The sequence below is a fragment of the Sus scrofa genome, chromosome 15 (genome assembly GCF_054392235.1).
Source record: "Sus scrofa isolate SSC_HxYL_T2T_F1_AM1 chromosome 15, Sscrofa_HxYL_maternal_Yorkshire_Landrace_v2.0, whole genome shotgun sequence".
Classification (NCBI taxonomy): domain Eukaryota; kingdom Metazoa; phylum Chordata; class Mammalia; order Artiodactyla; family Suidae; genus Sus; species Sus scrofa.
Window position 1 is genome coordinate 95,143,173 of NC_139397.1, and position 17,582 is coordinate 95,160,754.

Below are 17,582 nucleotides of genomic sequence, written 5' to 3' on the forward strand. Positions count from 1 at the left end.
AAGTTGTAGACTTCCTCATAAATTACTAAATTGTTTTTTTTAATACAAATAAGTGAATCCAGACACAGCTGGCAGTTATCTAAGGACCTGTTCACAGCTGATCCCTGGACAGCTGATCCTAACTTTGAACAAGCCCCAGAGGAGATGTGAGCATGTAAATCTGAGGGGCAAGAAGGACAGATGTGGATAAAGGCAGAGATAAGGAGAACAAGAGGAACACAGCTTGGGGAGGAACAAGGCAGGAGAAAAGAAAAGGCCCCAAAAGACTGGGAAAACACAAAATCCAGGAATCAAACATGCAGACTGCTTCATGCTACCCACTCCTCTGGTATTCTTACTTGTGTAATGATTAAGTATGGTCTTCTTGCTGATTTCTTCATTGAGATTATACGGATACAGAAAAGGTGCTATATGTATATTTAAGCAAAGCACAAACGTTTAGAAGCAGTGCTTTAGGGGAGACCAAGGCTACAGAAGACCAGGAAGCCTGTGCTTCTGCTTTCCCAGGGACAAAGACTCCTGCCATTTTATGGAGGGACCCAAATAATTCAGGACTTATGGCAGTTTTTGGCAGGGCTCACATTTCTTTTTGTTTGTTTTTGCTTTTTAGGGCCACACCTGCAGCACATGGAAGTTCCCAGCCTAGGGATCGAATCAGAGCCACAGCAATGCATCTGTGACCAACACCACAGCTCATAGCAGTGCCGGATCCTTAACCTACTAAGCGAGGCCAGGGATCGAACCCACATCCTCAATGGACACTAGTCAGATTCATTACTGCCGAGCCACAAGAGGAACTCCGGCAGGGCTCACATTTCAACTTCAAGTTTCACAAGGCTTTTCAACAGGTAGGCTGTCTGGTGATCCCCAAAAAAGTCTCTGAAAAATGAAATTTAATTGTAAAGGAAATTCCTTAAGGATAAAGTAATATGAAAATATGCCAAGAACTGCATTCATTCCAAACCTCCAGGGAAAGAAAAAACATATACATACATAGACACACACAAATTCTTTAGCTTGGTGAAGTGCCACAAAACCACCAAGGTGATTTTGCCCACCTTTACCACCAAAGGTCATCCTTCCAGGTGAGAAAGGTGTGGAGCTTGGAGGACTAAATCTGAACGTAAAGAGGTTCTGGCTAGAGTCAGAGTTCTGACTCACAGTATAGTTTCTGAAATGCAAATTATATATCTTACTTGACAGTTTATTACTATTAATAGTCACAGGAGACATTTTCAAAAGCATGGTTTTGGAAGATTTAAAGTTAAGTTACTAAGAAGTAATAACCACTATATTCTGCCACAGGTCCAGTATCTGCTGAAGCAAATGTACTATATTCACTACTCAGAAGAAGAAACTATTCAAATACAGTTCCAAGATAGATGTTTAAAAAGTAAGGAACAAAAGTCAGGCTCTTAACCAATCTAGACAGCTAAAGTTAAGTTGTTTTAGAAGAGAAGAAAGTCTGGCTTTTTAACATGCTACAGCTTCATGATTAAATGTCTCTCACCATTTTTGAAAATATTTTTTAGTTTCTAATTGATAGTTAAGCTGCGGAAGCAACTTGGTCAAGGAGAAAAATGACATAAATGTCACTTGAAAACTTCCCCTTCACAATAGGACACCAGATTTCCTAGGAACAACAAAGAATTTTCAGGATTCACTTACTGTGGCAAAAAATTTTATGGCCATAAAACCATTCTGCCAATTGTCCACAAAAGATCAGATGCTCAACTTACACTTTAAAGACGGAAGAAATATATGTGCAGAATTCTCATCCTTCAGTTTTAGAACAAGGGAAGACCTTAAGAGATGATCTGGCTCAGAATTTCCCAAAGTGGGTTTCATGAAACATTCCCATTCTAAATGGTGGCAGGGTGATTCCAGTAAGTTTGGAAGCATTCCTGAGAGAGTCAAAATGCACCTTAGGTATTAGCAAAGCTGAGAAGCCTACAGAAAAGTAACGGTCAAGTTTAAAAATCACCAAATCTATTTGAGCACAGAACTCTTTTTGCAGTACGTATTTATTAAAATTCTGAAAGTTAATGTTTTGTAGAAAACTCCTTGTCTTATATATGAAGAAAGTGAAGTCCGCACAGGCTGGGGGATAGCCCGAGGTCATACATGAGTTAGTGGATAAGCTAAAAACAGATCTCCCCTTTCTAGATCCCACTTCTGTGCTCTTTCTTGTGCTATTCTTCCTCCTACAAAACCAGCACTCCCTGAAGACTCTACACACCAGACCTTGGATATCATCTAGTCCAAAGCCCTCCCATTAAAGGTGGGGAACACAGCCTCAGAGAAGTGAAAAAGCGTGCCCAAAGTGACACGTAAAGTCAACGCCTGCAGTAGAACCTAGCTTTTCAGTCCAATGCTAACATTCTTTTCACAACAGCATGCTACTAGCTCCTGTAAAACTAACACTTTTTGCTCTGAGGAAAAGGAGTCATGGACAAGAATGATTTAGCTATTCAGGACCCAGTAAGATATTTATTAAACCACACTTGTGTCAATAGGTATTTTAAATCAGTTAAACATGATTGTCTTTACTTACAAATGTCATCCACTGTGACAGGGAATCAATGTTTCAAGCTGTTGAACAGGTCATCATCCCTGTCCTGTTGGATGACACCTGTAAATAAAATAAATCTAGTTTTGAGTGAGTAGATTTTAAGCCAGCTGGATTTAAGATGCATGCAGTTTAAAGCAAAGTTTTTTGGTTTTGTGTTTGTTTGCTTTTTAGAGCTGCACCTGTGGCATATGGAAGTTCCCAGGCTAGGGGTCATATCAGAGCTGCAGCTGCTGGCCTACACCACTGCCACAGCAACAGGGGATCCGAGCCACGTCTGTGACCCATACTGCAGCTCACGGCAATGCTGAATCCCCGACCCACTGAGCAAGGCCCAGGGATCGAACCCGCATCCTCATGGATATTAGTCAGATACATTTCTGCTGCGCTACATTCGGAACTCCAAAGAATAGTTTTTAAGAGGTGATTCTTAATCAAGTAAGAAAAGAGACACTTTCCAGAGCCAGGGCCAGCAACTTCATTCTTCTTCTTGTCATTGGCCTTCAGCACAAAAAACCCAGGTAACATAACTGGTAACATGGCCAGAATACATGGGCAATCATGGATCCTAGAGCTAAAAGCATCCTCTAGGCACTCTCTACCTTAGTCTCTTGCCTCTGTGAAGATTATTTTCACTTTGTTGGAGGGACAGCTAAGGATCTCTGGGAAGTTAAATTAGACTAACTCAATGTTAAATAGCTAAGTATCTTCAGCTCAAGTCCCTTAATTTAGAAAAGTACATACAGAACACTTTACAAAAGGTTATCATTAGGCTGATAAAGTTTGCAAGACTCGCAGCTACAGGTTTTTTTTTTTTTTAATTTCACAAATGTTAACTTAGTATTCTAGCACATCTTCATAAGCTGTAATATCAGTATTAGATATTTAAATACAAGTATTACTGAAAAATGCTATGAATAAAAAATAACCAAAAGTGAGAAAATAGGAACTAGAGTGAAGAGAACAATATTAAATACAGGATGCATTTAGGATGCTAAATTCTGGTTACTTCCAAAAAAAAGATTCGTAGTTCCTAACAAATATGAGTATACGAGAAACCATTTGCTACAGTCTATAATTTAAAACGGTTTCTCTGTAGCCACAAAATGCCACTCTAAGTAAGATATGTCAGAAACTAAAATTTGGGCTGGATTATGAACATTTGAAATTTCCATTCTGTGCCTAAATAGTCCAAGGTAAGTGTAAGTATTTTACAATGCTGCCTTGAGGTAATATGACTGTAACATTATCACCAGATTCATCCTGAGTGCTTACTATGTGCCAAGCCCCATTTGATTATTCTACACATACTATCTTATTCATCAATCCTCACAAGTTGATTATTATTACAATTTTTCAAATAAGTAGATGAAAGCACAGAAAATAAATAAGAAGATTAAACTTGCCAAAGTTCACTCAACTGGTAAAATGACAGGATTTGTGCACAAATCTGCTTGGTGACAGAATCAAGCTCAAGCTACTATACAGTACTACATTTCTTTAATATTGCAACAGAAGATACTAGAAAATGTAAGAATTAACACAATTACAATTAGAATTCATAAAAATTCTCCCACCTAAATCCCACAGAGTATAAAACATGAGGAAATTCTTACTCTTTTTCTTGGGGGATGAAGGGGAGGCTAGGGACAATTTTCAAAGTAAAATTATCTTTAAGGCCAAGGAATTAAAACTTCTGATGTTAACTGTAAATACGTTACAATTAAAATAAAACAAATGCAAGACTTAAACTGTCTTTTGTAATTAAAATCAAATCTTTCTGATTCAATTACTTAAGTCCATAAAGAGACAAATCCTCCTTTTACTCAAGCCTGACTGATTCTCAAAATAGTACCACAGTTACTGATGGACTAAATTTAATCATGTGTATTTAAAAATACAGCTATCATGCCAATTGGCTCAAGAACAGAATTATTTATATAGTAAATTATCTTTAAGGGAAAGAAAGTAGTTTTGATAGATAATGTGACCCTCTCAATTTTTATGAAATACAGCTAGTATACGTTATGCTTTGGACCAAAGCCCCTGAAAATTTTTACTAGGGGGCATTTTCCCCACAAATTTTTTAAACAGTGAAACTGCTGAAATCAGGAGTACAAAAACATACCTGACGTATTTTACCTGAACGAGAATTAGACATATGCAAAAAGCTCAGCATCACAGATACTAGACAACAAGGACAATGAGTATCCTTCCCAGAGCACTGAGGAGAAGTCAATCTCTTCTGACAATAATGGTTTTCTTATAAGGATCCCAAACAGAAGAAGATAAAGTGTGGTTTTATGGTAGCTTACCCTTTTCTCTGACACCCCATCCTGGCCTGTAGAATCTCTCTCATCATGTGTCTCTTTCAGGACTGGCATATGTTTTTGGTATGCTGGCTCTCTGTTTAAGGTTGTGTATCCTATGTGCTCATAAATTGGGTTTATCGTCATCTTGGCAATGTATTCTGCTGCCTTGGTTTCAATATAGAGAGTAATCAATCCATCAGTCACCAGATCGTGGATGGACTCAAAGCGCTTCTCCCCAACAAAGTGCTTTCCATCGTAGTAGAGCCTGAAGTTTCTGGTCTGACTTCCAAATCTGCCTCAATGAAATGGGAAAGATGTTTTTAAGAAAAATAAGCAAGTGAATTCTTTCTGAAAAAAAATTTTTTTAAACTTTTGCTTTGTGTGTGTCTTTGTTTAAATAAACTGTGGCTAATCTCTAGGAATCGTCTGAAATATGGAAAATTAAACTTCTGAACACAAAGAATGAATTTTCAACAATGAGGGATAACTAGCCAAAAGCATGTCTACCCTAGAAGGACAAATTTGTTCTTATTTCTCTTCTTAGCATTATGCCTGCAGGAAAAACAGGGGAAAATAAACCTTGTAATCGATTAGAATTCTATAATCAAGTGGTCAACTACACACTATATGAATTTTCTCTACATTAGCATATTCTCTTCAAGTTGATCGGTAAAAGTATTCTTTGTATTTCAGACCCCACCATTCATGTCTTTGAACGGGAAGGCTCTCCTCAGGGCTCACCTGAGTGTGATGCTAGCCATCGTTTACAGTAGAGCTGATCCCAGAACCTGAGTCATACAGTAATGTAGGATGGTGCAGAAACACTTTGGCTATTTCTAGCCACAGGTCAAGGACTTGCTCTGCCCTTTTACATAGCCATTCTTCTGTCTGCCTGTTGAGTCTGGGCAAGAAATGCTTACAATATATAGAAAGGATATAAGTTTTAAACTACTGGACTCTAGAAATTCTATTCTCATTTTTGAGTCATGTTTCAGTGGCATTTTTAAAAACTGGAAAAGATTGGTCTAGTTTTATGATAATTTCAGTGTTTTGCTTCCTGTAGCAAACCTCAGAAACAGATCCAAGTTGGCATAACTAGCACTGGTGTCCTTGCAAGATGACAAAGGCAAGAACACGCACTGATTTTAATAAAAGCTGACGCCGAAAGGCACCAATGGGCAGTGTCATGGTCTTTGGAAGTAGTCCTGAGTGAGCCTAATTTAAATCAGAAAGGATATATTGAATTTTACTGTTAAAAATACATAGAACAGAGATGAATACTCTGTTAGAATACTTAATTAATACCTATTTAAGTATTTTAATAGAACTGCACACTTATGTAACAATACTATTCTGATATAAGGTATAGTCCAAGAGGACAGTCATTAGAAACCTCTTAAGATTTCACTTTAAATGTGCCCTTAAAAAAAGTAAATAGGAGTCCCACTGTGGTGCAGTGGGTTACAGTGGCTGAGGTTGCTGCAGAGGTGCATGTTCAATTCCCGGCCTGGTGCAGTTGGTTAAAGGCTCTGACATTGCCACAGCTGCAGTGTAGGTCACAGCTGCAGCTCGGATTCAATACCTGGCCTGAGAACTTCCATATTCCACGGCCATTAAAAAAAAAGGGGGGGGGGGACCCGTCGTGGCTCAGTGGTTAACGAATCCGACTAGGAACCATGAGGTTGTGGGTTCGATCCCTGCCCTTGCTCAGTGGGTTAAGGATCTGGCGTTGCCGTGAGCTGTGGTGTAGGTTGCAGACATGGCTCGGATCCTGTGTTGCTTTGGCTCTGGCGTAGGCCAGTGGCTACAGCTCCGATTCAACCCCTAGCCTGGGAACCTCCATATGCCACGGGAAGCAGCCCTAGAAAAGGCAAAAAGACAAAAAAAAAGGGGGGGGGGCAAAGTATTTTTTGTAATTCCCTGTGATATCTCTGTTTCTCTAATTCAAATTAGACTTCAATAATAATTTAATCCATGGGATTTTTTTAATCCCAACATTCTATCCATGTTGGTCCTTCTTCTAAAATAAAACTTATATACCTTTAGGTTCTTTAAAAGCAATTAAATTTTGATTTATACTCAAGTGAATGATCCATATAATTCCACTTTCTCATTCTCATTTTCCTCTACTGTTAAACACATATTTCTATTGAGTACATTTTCATCATAAGTATAAAAAGTTGGATGGTAAGATTTCTACACCAAAGTTAAATATAAAAGTTCTTTTCAGTTTCATATACTGCTTTTATTATTTCCTTTTCACTAATATTCACCATCTATTATTAAGAAATAAACATAGAAAGCTACTTTATAATTTTTCTAAGGTTCATATAGCAATAAATACTAGATTGTTTAACATTAAATTCCTTTGTATTTCAGTTGTTTCAGAAGCATTTCAGTAAGAGATTAGATCATTTCACTCCTGCTGGGTTAAGATTTTGCAATGAGCATTTTCACAATGGGTATGGCCCTTAAAGACTCTCTAAGCAATGGTGACAGGCATTTGTCACTCAATTGTCTTCTGAAATATGAGAGGTATGGGCAGAGGGCGGAAGAGAAGATGGCCTCAAGTGGGGTGGGATGGTTAATTGAAAGAGTGGAAATCTAAGGCTAGACTTCTCAGCACTTTACAAGGGAGCTGTTCCTAAGTCATCCAAGGAGAGGGTTTCCCGGGGTTATTGGGCAAAAAAAGTCTCAGTAGGTTTATGTATTTCTTTTCCTCAGCTCAGTGAGTTTAAGAGATGCTATGCATGATTCCCAATTCCCCTTCAGCCTGCACTTGAGCTTTAGACCTCCCAACCAATCAAGCATCCAGCCTTAAGGGAACTGATCAGATAACTAAACTAGCTTATAATACAGGTGATTAAAACTTAACCTCTAAGGAAAAGAAAATGAATTTCCATTTTGGAATTATGAGAATTATGACTGAATTTTTAAAAACTGCATTCTTTTTATGAAAGGAACTATAAGCTTTGTTTGCCTTCTCTGAACATCCCTCTGTTTTATTTTGGAAGCTACGTAAAAAGACAGCATCACCTTACAGACTGACAGACTTCTCCCCTTCCACGATCTGAAAGGTGTAACGGAAAATCTTTGAGCAAGGTAAGGAAGAAGTGTGTCTATTTTACAAAAAAGACCATTAAAAGGAGAAGGAGATGCCAAAACTAAGGACAAAGAAGGAATCTTTTCTTATAAAAGTTTATCACTCACAGATTGTCATTTATACAACAAACATTTAACACAACACCCAGGAACTCTTAAATGTTAGGTGGTGCATAATAAAGTTCCCGTTTCCTTGATAGCTTCTACAGGAAACAAAGGTAAAATAAGTCAATACAAAGACAAGATGAAATGCTGAATTTTAAAAAGTTCATCTTCAGATTGATTTCTAAAAAATGGTTATAATGATGTGTATAACCTTATTCATATGCAGAAAAGTTACATTTCTGTTCAGTGATAACATGAAAACAAGTAAACCCAGTATCTCCCTCACACTATAAAAACCAAGGCTGGAGTTCCCATTGTGGCTCAGTGGTTAACGAACCTGACTAGCATGCATGAGGAAGCAGGTTCAATCCCTGGCCTCGCTCAGTGAGTTAAGGATCCGGCACTGCCCTGAGGTGTGGTGTAGGTCACAGATGTGGCTCAGATCCTGCATTGCTGTGGCTGGGGTGGCTCTGGTGTAGGCCAGTGGCTGCAGCTCTGATTTGACCCCTAGCTTGGGACCTTCCACATGCCGGGGGTGCAGCCCTAGAAAGACAAAAAAAAAAAAAACACCCGACCAAAAAAACCCATACAAGTCTCACTGCTTAACAAGATCTGAACATATACACTTAAGCCTCCATCTCAGAGCTACTGCGTATATGCAAATACAAAAGATCCTTGCAGTCTTGAAACAAAGTTTGGCCAAGAGCAGGCAAGTCCTGGATCCTATGTGTTTAAAAGAAAATCTTGTTTTGGCATCAGATAAATTAAGTTTAAATCCTGGAGCTGCCACTTCTTAGCTGGGTAATTTTGGGAAACTCATTCTTCAGATTCTGCATTTTGGAATCAGTAATAACTTTACCCTATACAGTAATAACCTAACATGGCTGTGAGGGTTGCATAAGAATATTTAAGTCAAAGTTAAGTACAGTTGACCCTTGAACACACAGGTTTGAACTGTATTGGTCCACTTAGAGATACAGGGTTTTTTTCTGTTTTTGTTTTTTTGTCTTTTATTTTTTGTCTTTTTAGGGCCTTACCAGCGGCATATGGAGGTTCCCAGGCTAGGGGTTGAATCAGAGCTGTAGCTGCCGGCCTACACCACAGCCACAGCAATGCGGGATATGAGCCGCGTCTGCAACCTACACCACAGCTCATGGCAACGCCAGATCCTTAACCCACTGAGCGAAGCCAGGAATCAAACCCTCATTCTCATGGATGCTAGTCAGATTCGTTAACCACTGAGTCACGATGGGAACTCCAAGAGATACAGGTTTTTGACAACAGTAAATCCCACAGCACTATACTATTTGCAGTTGGTTGAATTCATGGATCCAGAACCGCAGATATAGGGGGCCAACTACAAGTGCTATGAGGCTCTCTACTGTGCAGAGGGTAGGTACTCCTACCACCACACTGTTCGGGAGCAACTGTATAAAGTAGGGTCAATGAGTAATAATCTCCTTTTTCCTGTCAGCTTAGACCTCTGCAGAGAATGACACAATGATTATCAAACAAGAAAGTAAAACAGAAAAGATATTTAATAAATACGCACTGAAGGCAGCTGAAGAAGTAACTGGTAATGCTGGTTGAACAGGAATATCTCTGCACTGGTTAACTTTACAGTCAACGAAAGGCAAGGAGTTCCCTGTTAATTTTTCTTCTAAATGCCACTGAGTAAATTTAAACTACGTGGTTAAGTGGGTGGAACTACAACACAGTGCAAAGAGGGGAGGAGAGAAGAGGAGCGTCCTTCCACAGGTCCTTGGGAGTTAGGTCTCTGATTTCAAAGAAGAAAGGTCAGTGAATATATTTGTTTGGAAAGCAGGACCTATTAAATGAATCGAGCGACAACTACAGAACTCTTGACTACAGAGTACTGATTTGTAAAAACTGTTAAAGCTAAACCACTTACCTTTCATTTTCATAAGAAAATCTTCATCTTTTCTTATACTTATTCTCTGCTTCTGCCCTTGCTTTTTTTTTTTAAATCTCTCTTTTTTTGTCTTTTTGCCTTTTCTAGGGCCACTCCCATGGCATATGGAGGTTCCTAGGCTAGGGGTCGAATCAGAGCTTTAGCTGCCGGCCTACACCATAGCCACAGCAACGCGGGATCCGAGCTGCCTCTGTGACTTACCCACAGCTCATAGCAATTCTGGATCCTTAACCCGCTGAGCAAGGCCAGGGATTGAACCGGCAACCTCATGGTTCCCAGTCGGATTCGTTAACCACTGAGCCACACCAGGAACTCCTGCCCTTGTTTTTTTGAGGAACATGTTTGAAACTGTATAGGTCCAATTCTTACCCAGATACAGTTCAACAAGATGAAAATTCATTTTCTCCAAAGTGGTAGTGTAGTTAACAAATAGAAAAGACTGGATAATCTGAAATGCTACTGTGGTACATAATTACCGCTCTCTAGAAAGACTGTGTCTTTTTCCAAATGTTTCCAGGTTTTGGTTTTCATGTTTTGAAAAACTATTTAATGCTGTGTCCAGTTGCATTCAGATGAATTTCAAAATACATAATTCTAACACCTAACTTTTAAAAAGTGAATAAGATCCTTCATACCATCCTTTCTAATTTTTACCAAGTAAACTGTACTCATAAAAATTTAGTCTAGTGGTACAAAGTGATGAAAATATTACAAAGAATAGCCTTTGGGATTTTACTGTACTTTTTCTAAAACCAAAAATTAGCTCTGATTTGAGGCCAAAGTACTTGGAACTATCTCTTCAAAGGAAAGCTCTAAACTAACACATGTTTTCTGTGAACAAACAGAAAACAAAACATATACAACACGCTTATCTCAGTTAATAAAATGTTAGAACTAGTTCCAGAAACCCATATACAAAAATGATTTTTATTTATCATAAAAATGTATTTGTGTATTGTTTAATCACAGTAAAAGAAGCAATTTAATGGTGAAATACAAATATCTCAAAAATTCTTTCATCATAAACATATCCTTAGAAGAAGGGTTAAAACAGAGCCAAGAATATGATGACGCATTATTCAATTCACTTAAATACTAAAAAATGAATTTAGGTTAAGTAAGAAAGGCTAAGGGAAAGAGAACACAACTACGTACAATTTCAAAATATTTTCTCCATCTAAAACTTTTGGGAGGGTACTACTTTTGTCTATCTTGCTATATAATTTTGGATGGCAAACAGGGCAAAATATTAAAATATGTGAACTCATGATGATATTCCTTTGGCAAAATAAATTATCTTCAGGAAAGAAACAAATCAATGTACCTAACTAAAACTTCAAAGGCAGCTCAAAGGAAGAACTGAAGAAGGTCTGTTTAAGAAGCAGATATGCCCCCAATCCCATTCCCAACACACCCCCTTCCCTACTCTGACGGATGATGCTAGCTCAGTTCTGCGGATAGTAAATCAAGGAGATTTTGAACTGAAAAACACCAGTCAGAGTTGAAGGGAGAGATACAGCCTAAAAACTAACTGAAAGTTTTAAATACTGAAGATTGAGACTTCATCTCTCTTCACCACCAGGTTCTCAGGAGGCTTGCACCGTTCGGGAAATCTTCTTACCAGTCCAACTGAAAAGACTTAAGAAGTGATATCACCCTAGAATTGGGAGGCTTCTCTCAAGCTCTCAGCACTCCCAGTCAGCTTCTTAGTTTTTACTTGCCTCAAGAGAGTTTCTAAGTTCCCTGTGATTTCTTCTTTGACCCATTGATTATTCAAGAGTATGTTGTTTCATTTCCATATATTTGTGAATACTCCAATTTTCCTACTGCTCTTGACTTTAATTTCATTTCACTGTGATCAGAAAAGATAGTTGGTATAATTCAATCTTCTTAAATTTGTGAAGATTTGTTTTGTGACCAATGTGTGATATATGAATATTCCCTGTGTACCTGAGCACAATGTGTATCCTGCTGCTGCTGGGTGAATGTTCTGTATATGTCTGTTGGGTCCGATTGATCTATAGTGATGTCCATGTTCTCCCCTTTCTTATTGATCTGTCTAGTTCTACCCATTTAGGGCCAAATAAACTTAAATATGAGCAGTCAGCCAAGGACCACCTGACATCTGAAGAACAGAGACAGATAAACAGAATCAAAGCAAGCTGAAGAAAACAAATCACGCAAAGAGATGACACTGTTTTTAAAATTACCAATACTGGAGTTCCTGTCGTGGCGCAGTGGTTAACGAATCCAACTAGGAACCATGAGGTTGCGGGTTCGGTCCCTGCCCTTGCTCAGTGGGTTAACGATCCGGCGTTGCCGTGAGCTGTGGTGTAGGTTGCAGACGCGGCTCGGATCCCGCGTTGCTGGGGCTCTGGCGTAGGCCGGTGGCTGCAGCTCCGATTCAACCCCTAGCCTGGAAACCTCCATATGCCGTGGGAGCGGCCCAAGAAATAGCAACAACAACAACAAAATAAATAAATAAATAAATAAATAAATAAATAAAAATAAATAAAATTATCAATACGCCCAAAGAAACAAAATTAGGATATGTCCTATCTCTATTACTGAATAGGATTCAGCAAGAAACATGAGGATGATATAACAAAAGGAATAAATATAGAACACACAAAGAAATAAGTAGAAAAAGGAAATATAGCATAAATAAAAATTTTGAAGAAGAAATTAAAGACAAAGTTGAGAAAATATTTAAGAAGAGCAAAATGATGAAAAATAAGACAGAAAATCAACCCAGAAGTCTAATGTCTAGATAACAGGAGGTCTGGAAAGAAAGAATAGAGAAAATAGAATGGGAAGAAATCTGAAAGGTAATTCAAGAAAATTTATCGAAAGTAAAGATTGCAAGTTTACACAACGGACAAAAATAGGTCCACACCAAAAGAGTAAACATGAAAAGGTGCTCAGAGAGTAGTCCAGTAGATAAAAGTTATATCTTCATGATGGCAAAATTTTATAAGTCTGTCAATACCAAGCACCAGCAAGGATACACAGAGTAGCTAATATAATCAACACCAGGCATACTATTTGACAAAACGGTTTTAAATTATCTAGTAAAGTTGAATATATGCATACCTATGACATAGCAATCCTAATCCTAGGCAATACTCCTGGCGCTATGAGTGATTATGTGCACTAGAATAGAAATACACACACACACACACACACACACACACACACACACACACCAGGAGTAACGTTCAAAATGCCTAAGCCTAGAAACCACATAAATTTCCCGTGAAATTTTAAAAACTGTGGTACCCATACTGTGGTGATTAATTTCCTGTGTCAACTGGAAGGGTGTTTTCAGATGAGATTAACATTTATATCTGTGAACTTGGAGTAAAGCAGACTGCTCTCCAAAATTGGGTGGGTCTCATCCAATCTGCTGAAGATCTGACTATGATGAGGCATTATTATCCAGCTCTGTTCTGCGGATAGAACTAACCTTTTTGAGCAGGAGGGAATCCTCCAGCACACTGCCTTTGGACTTTGCACCGTCAGCTCTCCTGGGTCTCAGACCTGAGCCTACACTGCATTTTAAGACTTGCCAAGCTCCACAATCACATGAGCTTATTCTTTGTAATATATCTCATTCCATATATTACATATTATATATATATAATTGGTTCTGCTTCTCTAGAGAACCCTAACACAATAAAACATGCTATAGCAAGGTAAACAGAGAGATACAACATGGAGGAATTATTAAAATGTAACATTGGGAAAAAAGAACAAGTCACAAAAGAGTACTATATAAAGTGTGGCTCAATTATATAAAGTCCAAAGGCAGGCAAAATCCAACTGCATTATATAGGAATGTATATATGGATGTAAGAGTATGAAGAAAAGCATGAAAAAGGCAACGATAAAGTGAGTCTGGTGGTTAACTACAGTGTAAGGTAGGTAGAGATAATAATAAGAAAGGGAAACATGAGGACCTTCTGGACTACAATGAATGTATTATCTTGATGTGGTAGGGATTATATAAGTCTATATCTATTTAAATGTAATTTATTTTTAACACTGTACATATAAGTTTTATACACTTTGTATATGTTTTATCTTATAATAAATTTCTTTAAGGAATAACAGCAAAGAATATAGACAGCATCTAAATGACCATCAAAGACCTTCCCCTGGAAGAAGAAGCAGCAGATTCTTTATATGTGCTTTACAGAGAATTAAAGAATATAAATTTAACAACAGAATTCAATGATCAGTTTTTAAATGAATGAGATGAAAAGGAAAATCACAAAGCTAAGAGAAACAAACTGAGTATCAAAATACTACTACAAATCTAATAGATAACTACAAATGGTAGCAAACAGGATCAACAAGGCTGAAAATTTTGGGCATGGAGATAAAGCTTGAATAGGCATAATGACTGCAGAGGAAAAATAAATGAGTAAATCAATCACAGGGTAGAAAATAACATAGAAGACTAAGACAATACAACATTAAAAATGCCCCTGAAGTTCAGATGCTAAGAAATGGAACAGAAAAATTTCTCAGAAACATGCCTTCAAATATTCCAGGAAGAAAAAAAAGAACTAAATCTCAAGGATGAAAGAATACATTGTTTAATGGATAAATCTATTAAAGAATGATCAACATTAAAACAAATCCTGGTTTAAGTTACTAAAAGTGAAGAATAAACAAAGAATTTTTCAGATAACCAGACAGGAAATAGTTCATATGGGAGGAAAAGCAGGAGTGTCCTCAAGATTTCTCTACTGTAACAATAAATGTCAACAGCCACTGGTGTGACAACCATATAGTGTTGAGGGCAAGAAAAAAAAAAAAACAAAAAAACAGTGAGGATACTCTATCCAAACAAGCTATTGTTTAAAGACAGCAGAAAGGCATTCTTGATATAAAGTTGTAGCTTATTTTCAAAAAAAATCTTTAGAAGTCAGTGACTTAGTTAATTTGGGTTACTTTTTGTTGTTGTTCTGTTTTGTTTTTACAAATATTGCATCTATAGTAATAGCAATTTAACATTTTAATATCGATACCTTTAAGAAATACCTAGAACAAAGCATTTTCTTACAGGAATTCCCACCGTGGCTCAGCACTAACAAACCCAACTAATATCCATGAGGACATGAGTTCGATTCCCTGGCCCTGCTCAGTGGGTTAAAGAGCCAGCATTGTGTTGCTGTGAGCTGTGGTGTAGGTCGAAGATGAGGCTCAGATCTGGTGTTGCAGTGGTTGTGGAATAGGCTGGCAGGCTGGATTAGACCCCTTGCCTGGGAACTTCACCACATGCTGCAGGGGCAGCCCTAAAAAGACAAAAAAAAAAAAAAGTACATAAATAGAACCAATGTTTTCTTAGGTCAGTCTCCAAAGGCAATAGAAATAATAACAAAAGTAAACAAATGGGACCTAATCAAACTTACAAGCTTTTGCACAGCAAAGGAAACCATGAACAAAATAAAAAGAAAACCTATAGGATGGGAGAAAATATCTGCAAATAATGCAACTGACAGGGGCTTAATTTCCAAAATACAAACAGCTCATACGACTTAACAACAAAAAACCAAGCAACCCAATGAAAAAATGAGCAGAAGATCTAAATAGACACTTCCCCAAAGAAATACAGATGGCTAATAGGCACATGAAAAGATGCTCCATATTGCTAATTGTTAGAGAAATGCAAATCAAACTACAATGACCTTGTTGTTTATCCATTCTATATTGGTTAGAACGGCCATCATCAAAAAGCCTACCAATAGCAAATGCTGGAGAAGGTGTGGGGAAAAAAAAAAAGGAACCCCCCTATACTGTTGGTGGGAATGTAAGCTGGAGAAGCCAATGTGGCAAACAGTATGAAGAATCTTTGGAAAACTAAAAATGGAATTACCTTATGATCCAGCAATCGCACTCCTGTACATATATCCAGACAAAACTATAATTCAAAAAGATACATGCAGCACAACATTGTAAATCAACCATACTTTAATAAGAAAATAAAGGAGTTCCTGCTGTGGCACAGTGGATTAAGATTCTGACTTTAGTAGCTCAGGTCACTGCAGAGATACAGGTTTGATCCTTGGCCCAGTGAGTTAAAGGATCCGGTGTTGCTGCAGCAGCAGTGCAGGTCACAGGTGTGGATTCAGTCCCTAGCCAGGAACTTCCACATGCCACAGGTGTGACCACAAAATAAAAATAAATAAATAATTTTTTAAAAATTAAAAAAAAAATTTTTTTTAAGATACATGCATCTCCTCTGTTCACAGCAGCACTATTCACAATAGCCAAAACATGGAAAAAACTTACATGTCCACTGACAGAGAAATGGATAAAAAAGATGTGGTACATATACACAATGGAACACCACTCAGACATAAAAAAGAAAATAATGCCATTTGCAGCTACATGGAGTTTGCACTGTGGCACAATGGGATTGATGGTGTCTCTGCAGTACCAGGACCAAGTTTGATCCACGGCCTGGCACAGGGGTTAAAGATTGTGGCACTGCTCAAGTTGTGGTGTAGATGTGATCCCTGGCCTGGGAACTCCATATGCCATGGAGTGGGCCAAAAAGAAGAAAGAAAAACACAAAAGCTTAAGTCTGAAAGGTGAGACTGGAGATAGAAGAGACCTTTGTGATTGTTTAATCCTTCGGTAATGTTTGCTGGAAGGGCCCCAGGTCTCACCCCTGACCTTCAGATTCAGAATCTGCATTGTTAACAAGATCCTGTGGTTATTCTCAGGTGTATTAAAGAAACACCAGTCTAATCCAACTCTCTCACATTAGAGATGAAACAACAAAGAGATCCACGTTCCTGAAACAGTAAGATAGGAAGGCTAACGAAAACCAAACCCAAACCCCAAACAAAACAAAAATTTAAAGGCCCAATCTACTGTTTAAAGTAAAATAGTTCTTTTTTTCCATCAGTAAGGGCTAATTAACAGTCTCTCCCTGGAAGGCTCCTAGCCCAACATGATTTTATGTACCGTTCTCCTCAAGCATATCTAAGCACCACCAAATCAAGAAGCCCCCCAACCGGACTTAACAGTTCTCTCATCTCTTCTCCCTCTTCAGGAAACCAATCCCACTCCAACATCCCTTAATAGAGCCGCCATCCACACAGTCAACATGACCAAAACTTTCATAGTTACCTGAGATACTTCAATCTCCCTCTTCATTTAAACATTTATTGACTGATCTTTTCCCATCCATGCAAACTCCATCCAGAGTTTATCCAAGACAGATCCTATCCTATCATTTCCTGTCTTGAAAAGTGTTCATGGTTCATAAGTATTGAACAGAAGTAGTAAACACTTCATTAACATTTTCCCCTACATTGGTCGGCTAAATGTAACAATAAAAAATATTTTAAGAAACACATGTGAGTAATGCAGAATTGCCAAACATAAGCAGATTATACTAGAGTTTTGTGGGGTGAAATTTAAAAAGAATGTCAGTATACCATAGCATACTGACATTTAAAAAGACATAATGCTCTGTGTGATGATCTGGATAACATGAACTGCTTACCAAATAGACCAAAAAAACCCTTCCAATGTAGTGAAC

General features: G+C 38.0%; 1 protein-coding gene across 6 annotated transcripts in view; it reads right to left on the reverse strand.

The window, feature by feature from the left end:
• CHN1 (chimerin 1) overlaps window positions 1-17,582 on the reverse strand; it is a 196,915-nt gene that overhangs the window by 77,554 nt on the left and 101,779 nt on the right. For 3 of the 6 annotated variants that reach the window (XM_021076315.2, XM_021076316.2, XM_084999559.1), the window contains exon 7: window positions 4,885-5,173. The exons of 2 other annotated variants lie outside the window; for them this stretch is intronic. In XM_021076315.2, coding sequence (XP_020931974.1) covers window positions 4,885-5,173 — 289 coding nt within the window. Of the gene's footprint in view, window positions 1-2,554; window positions 2,633-4,884; window positions 5,174-17,582 lie in introns of all 6 variants that reach the window. One more of the 6 variants, XM_021076318.2, reaches the window with a different exon arrangement.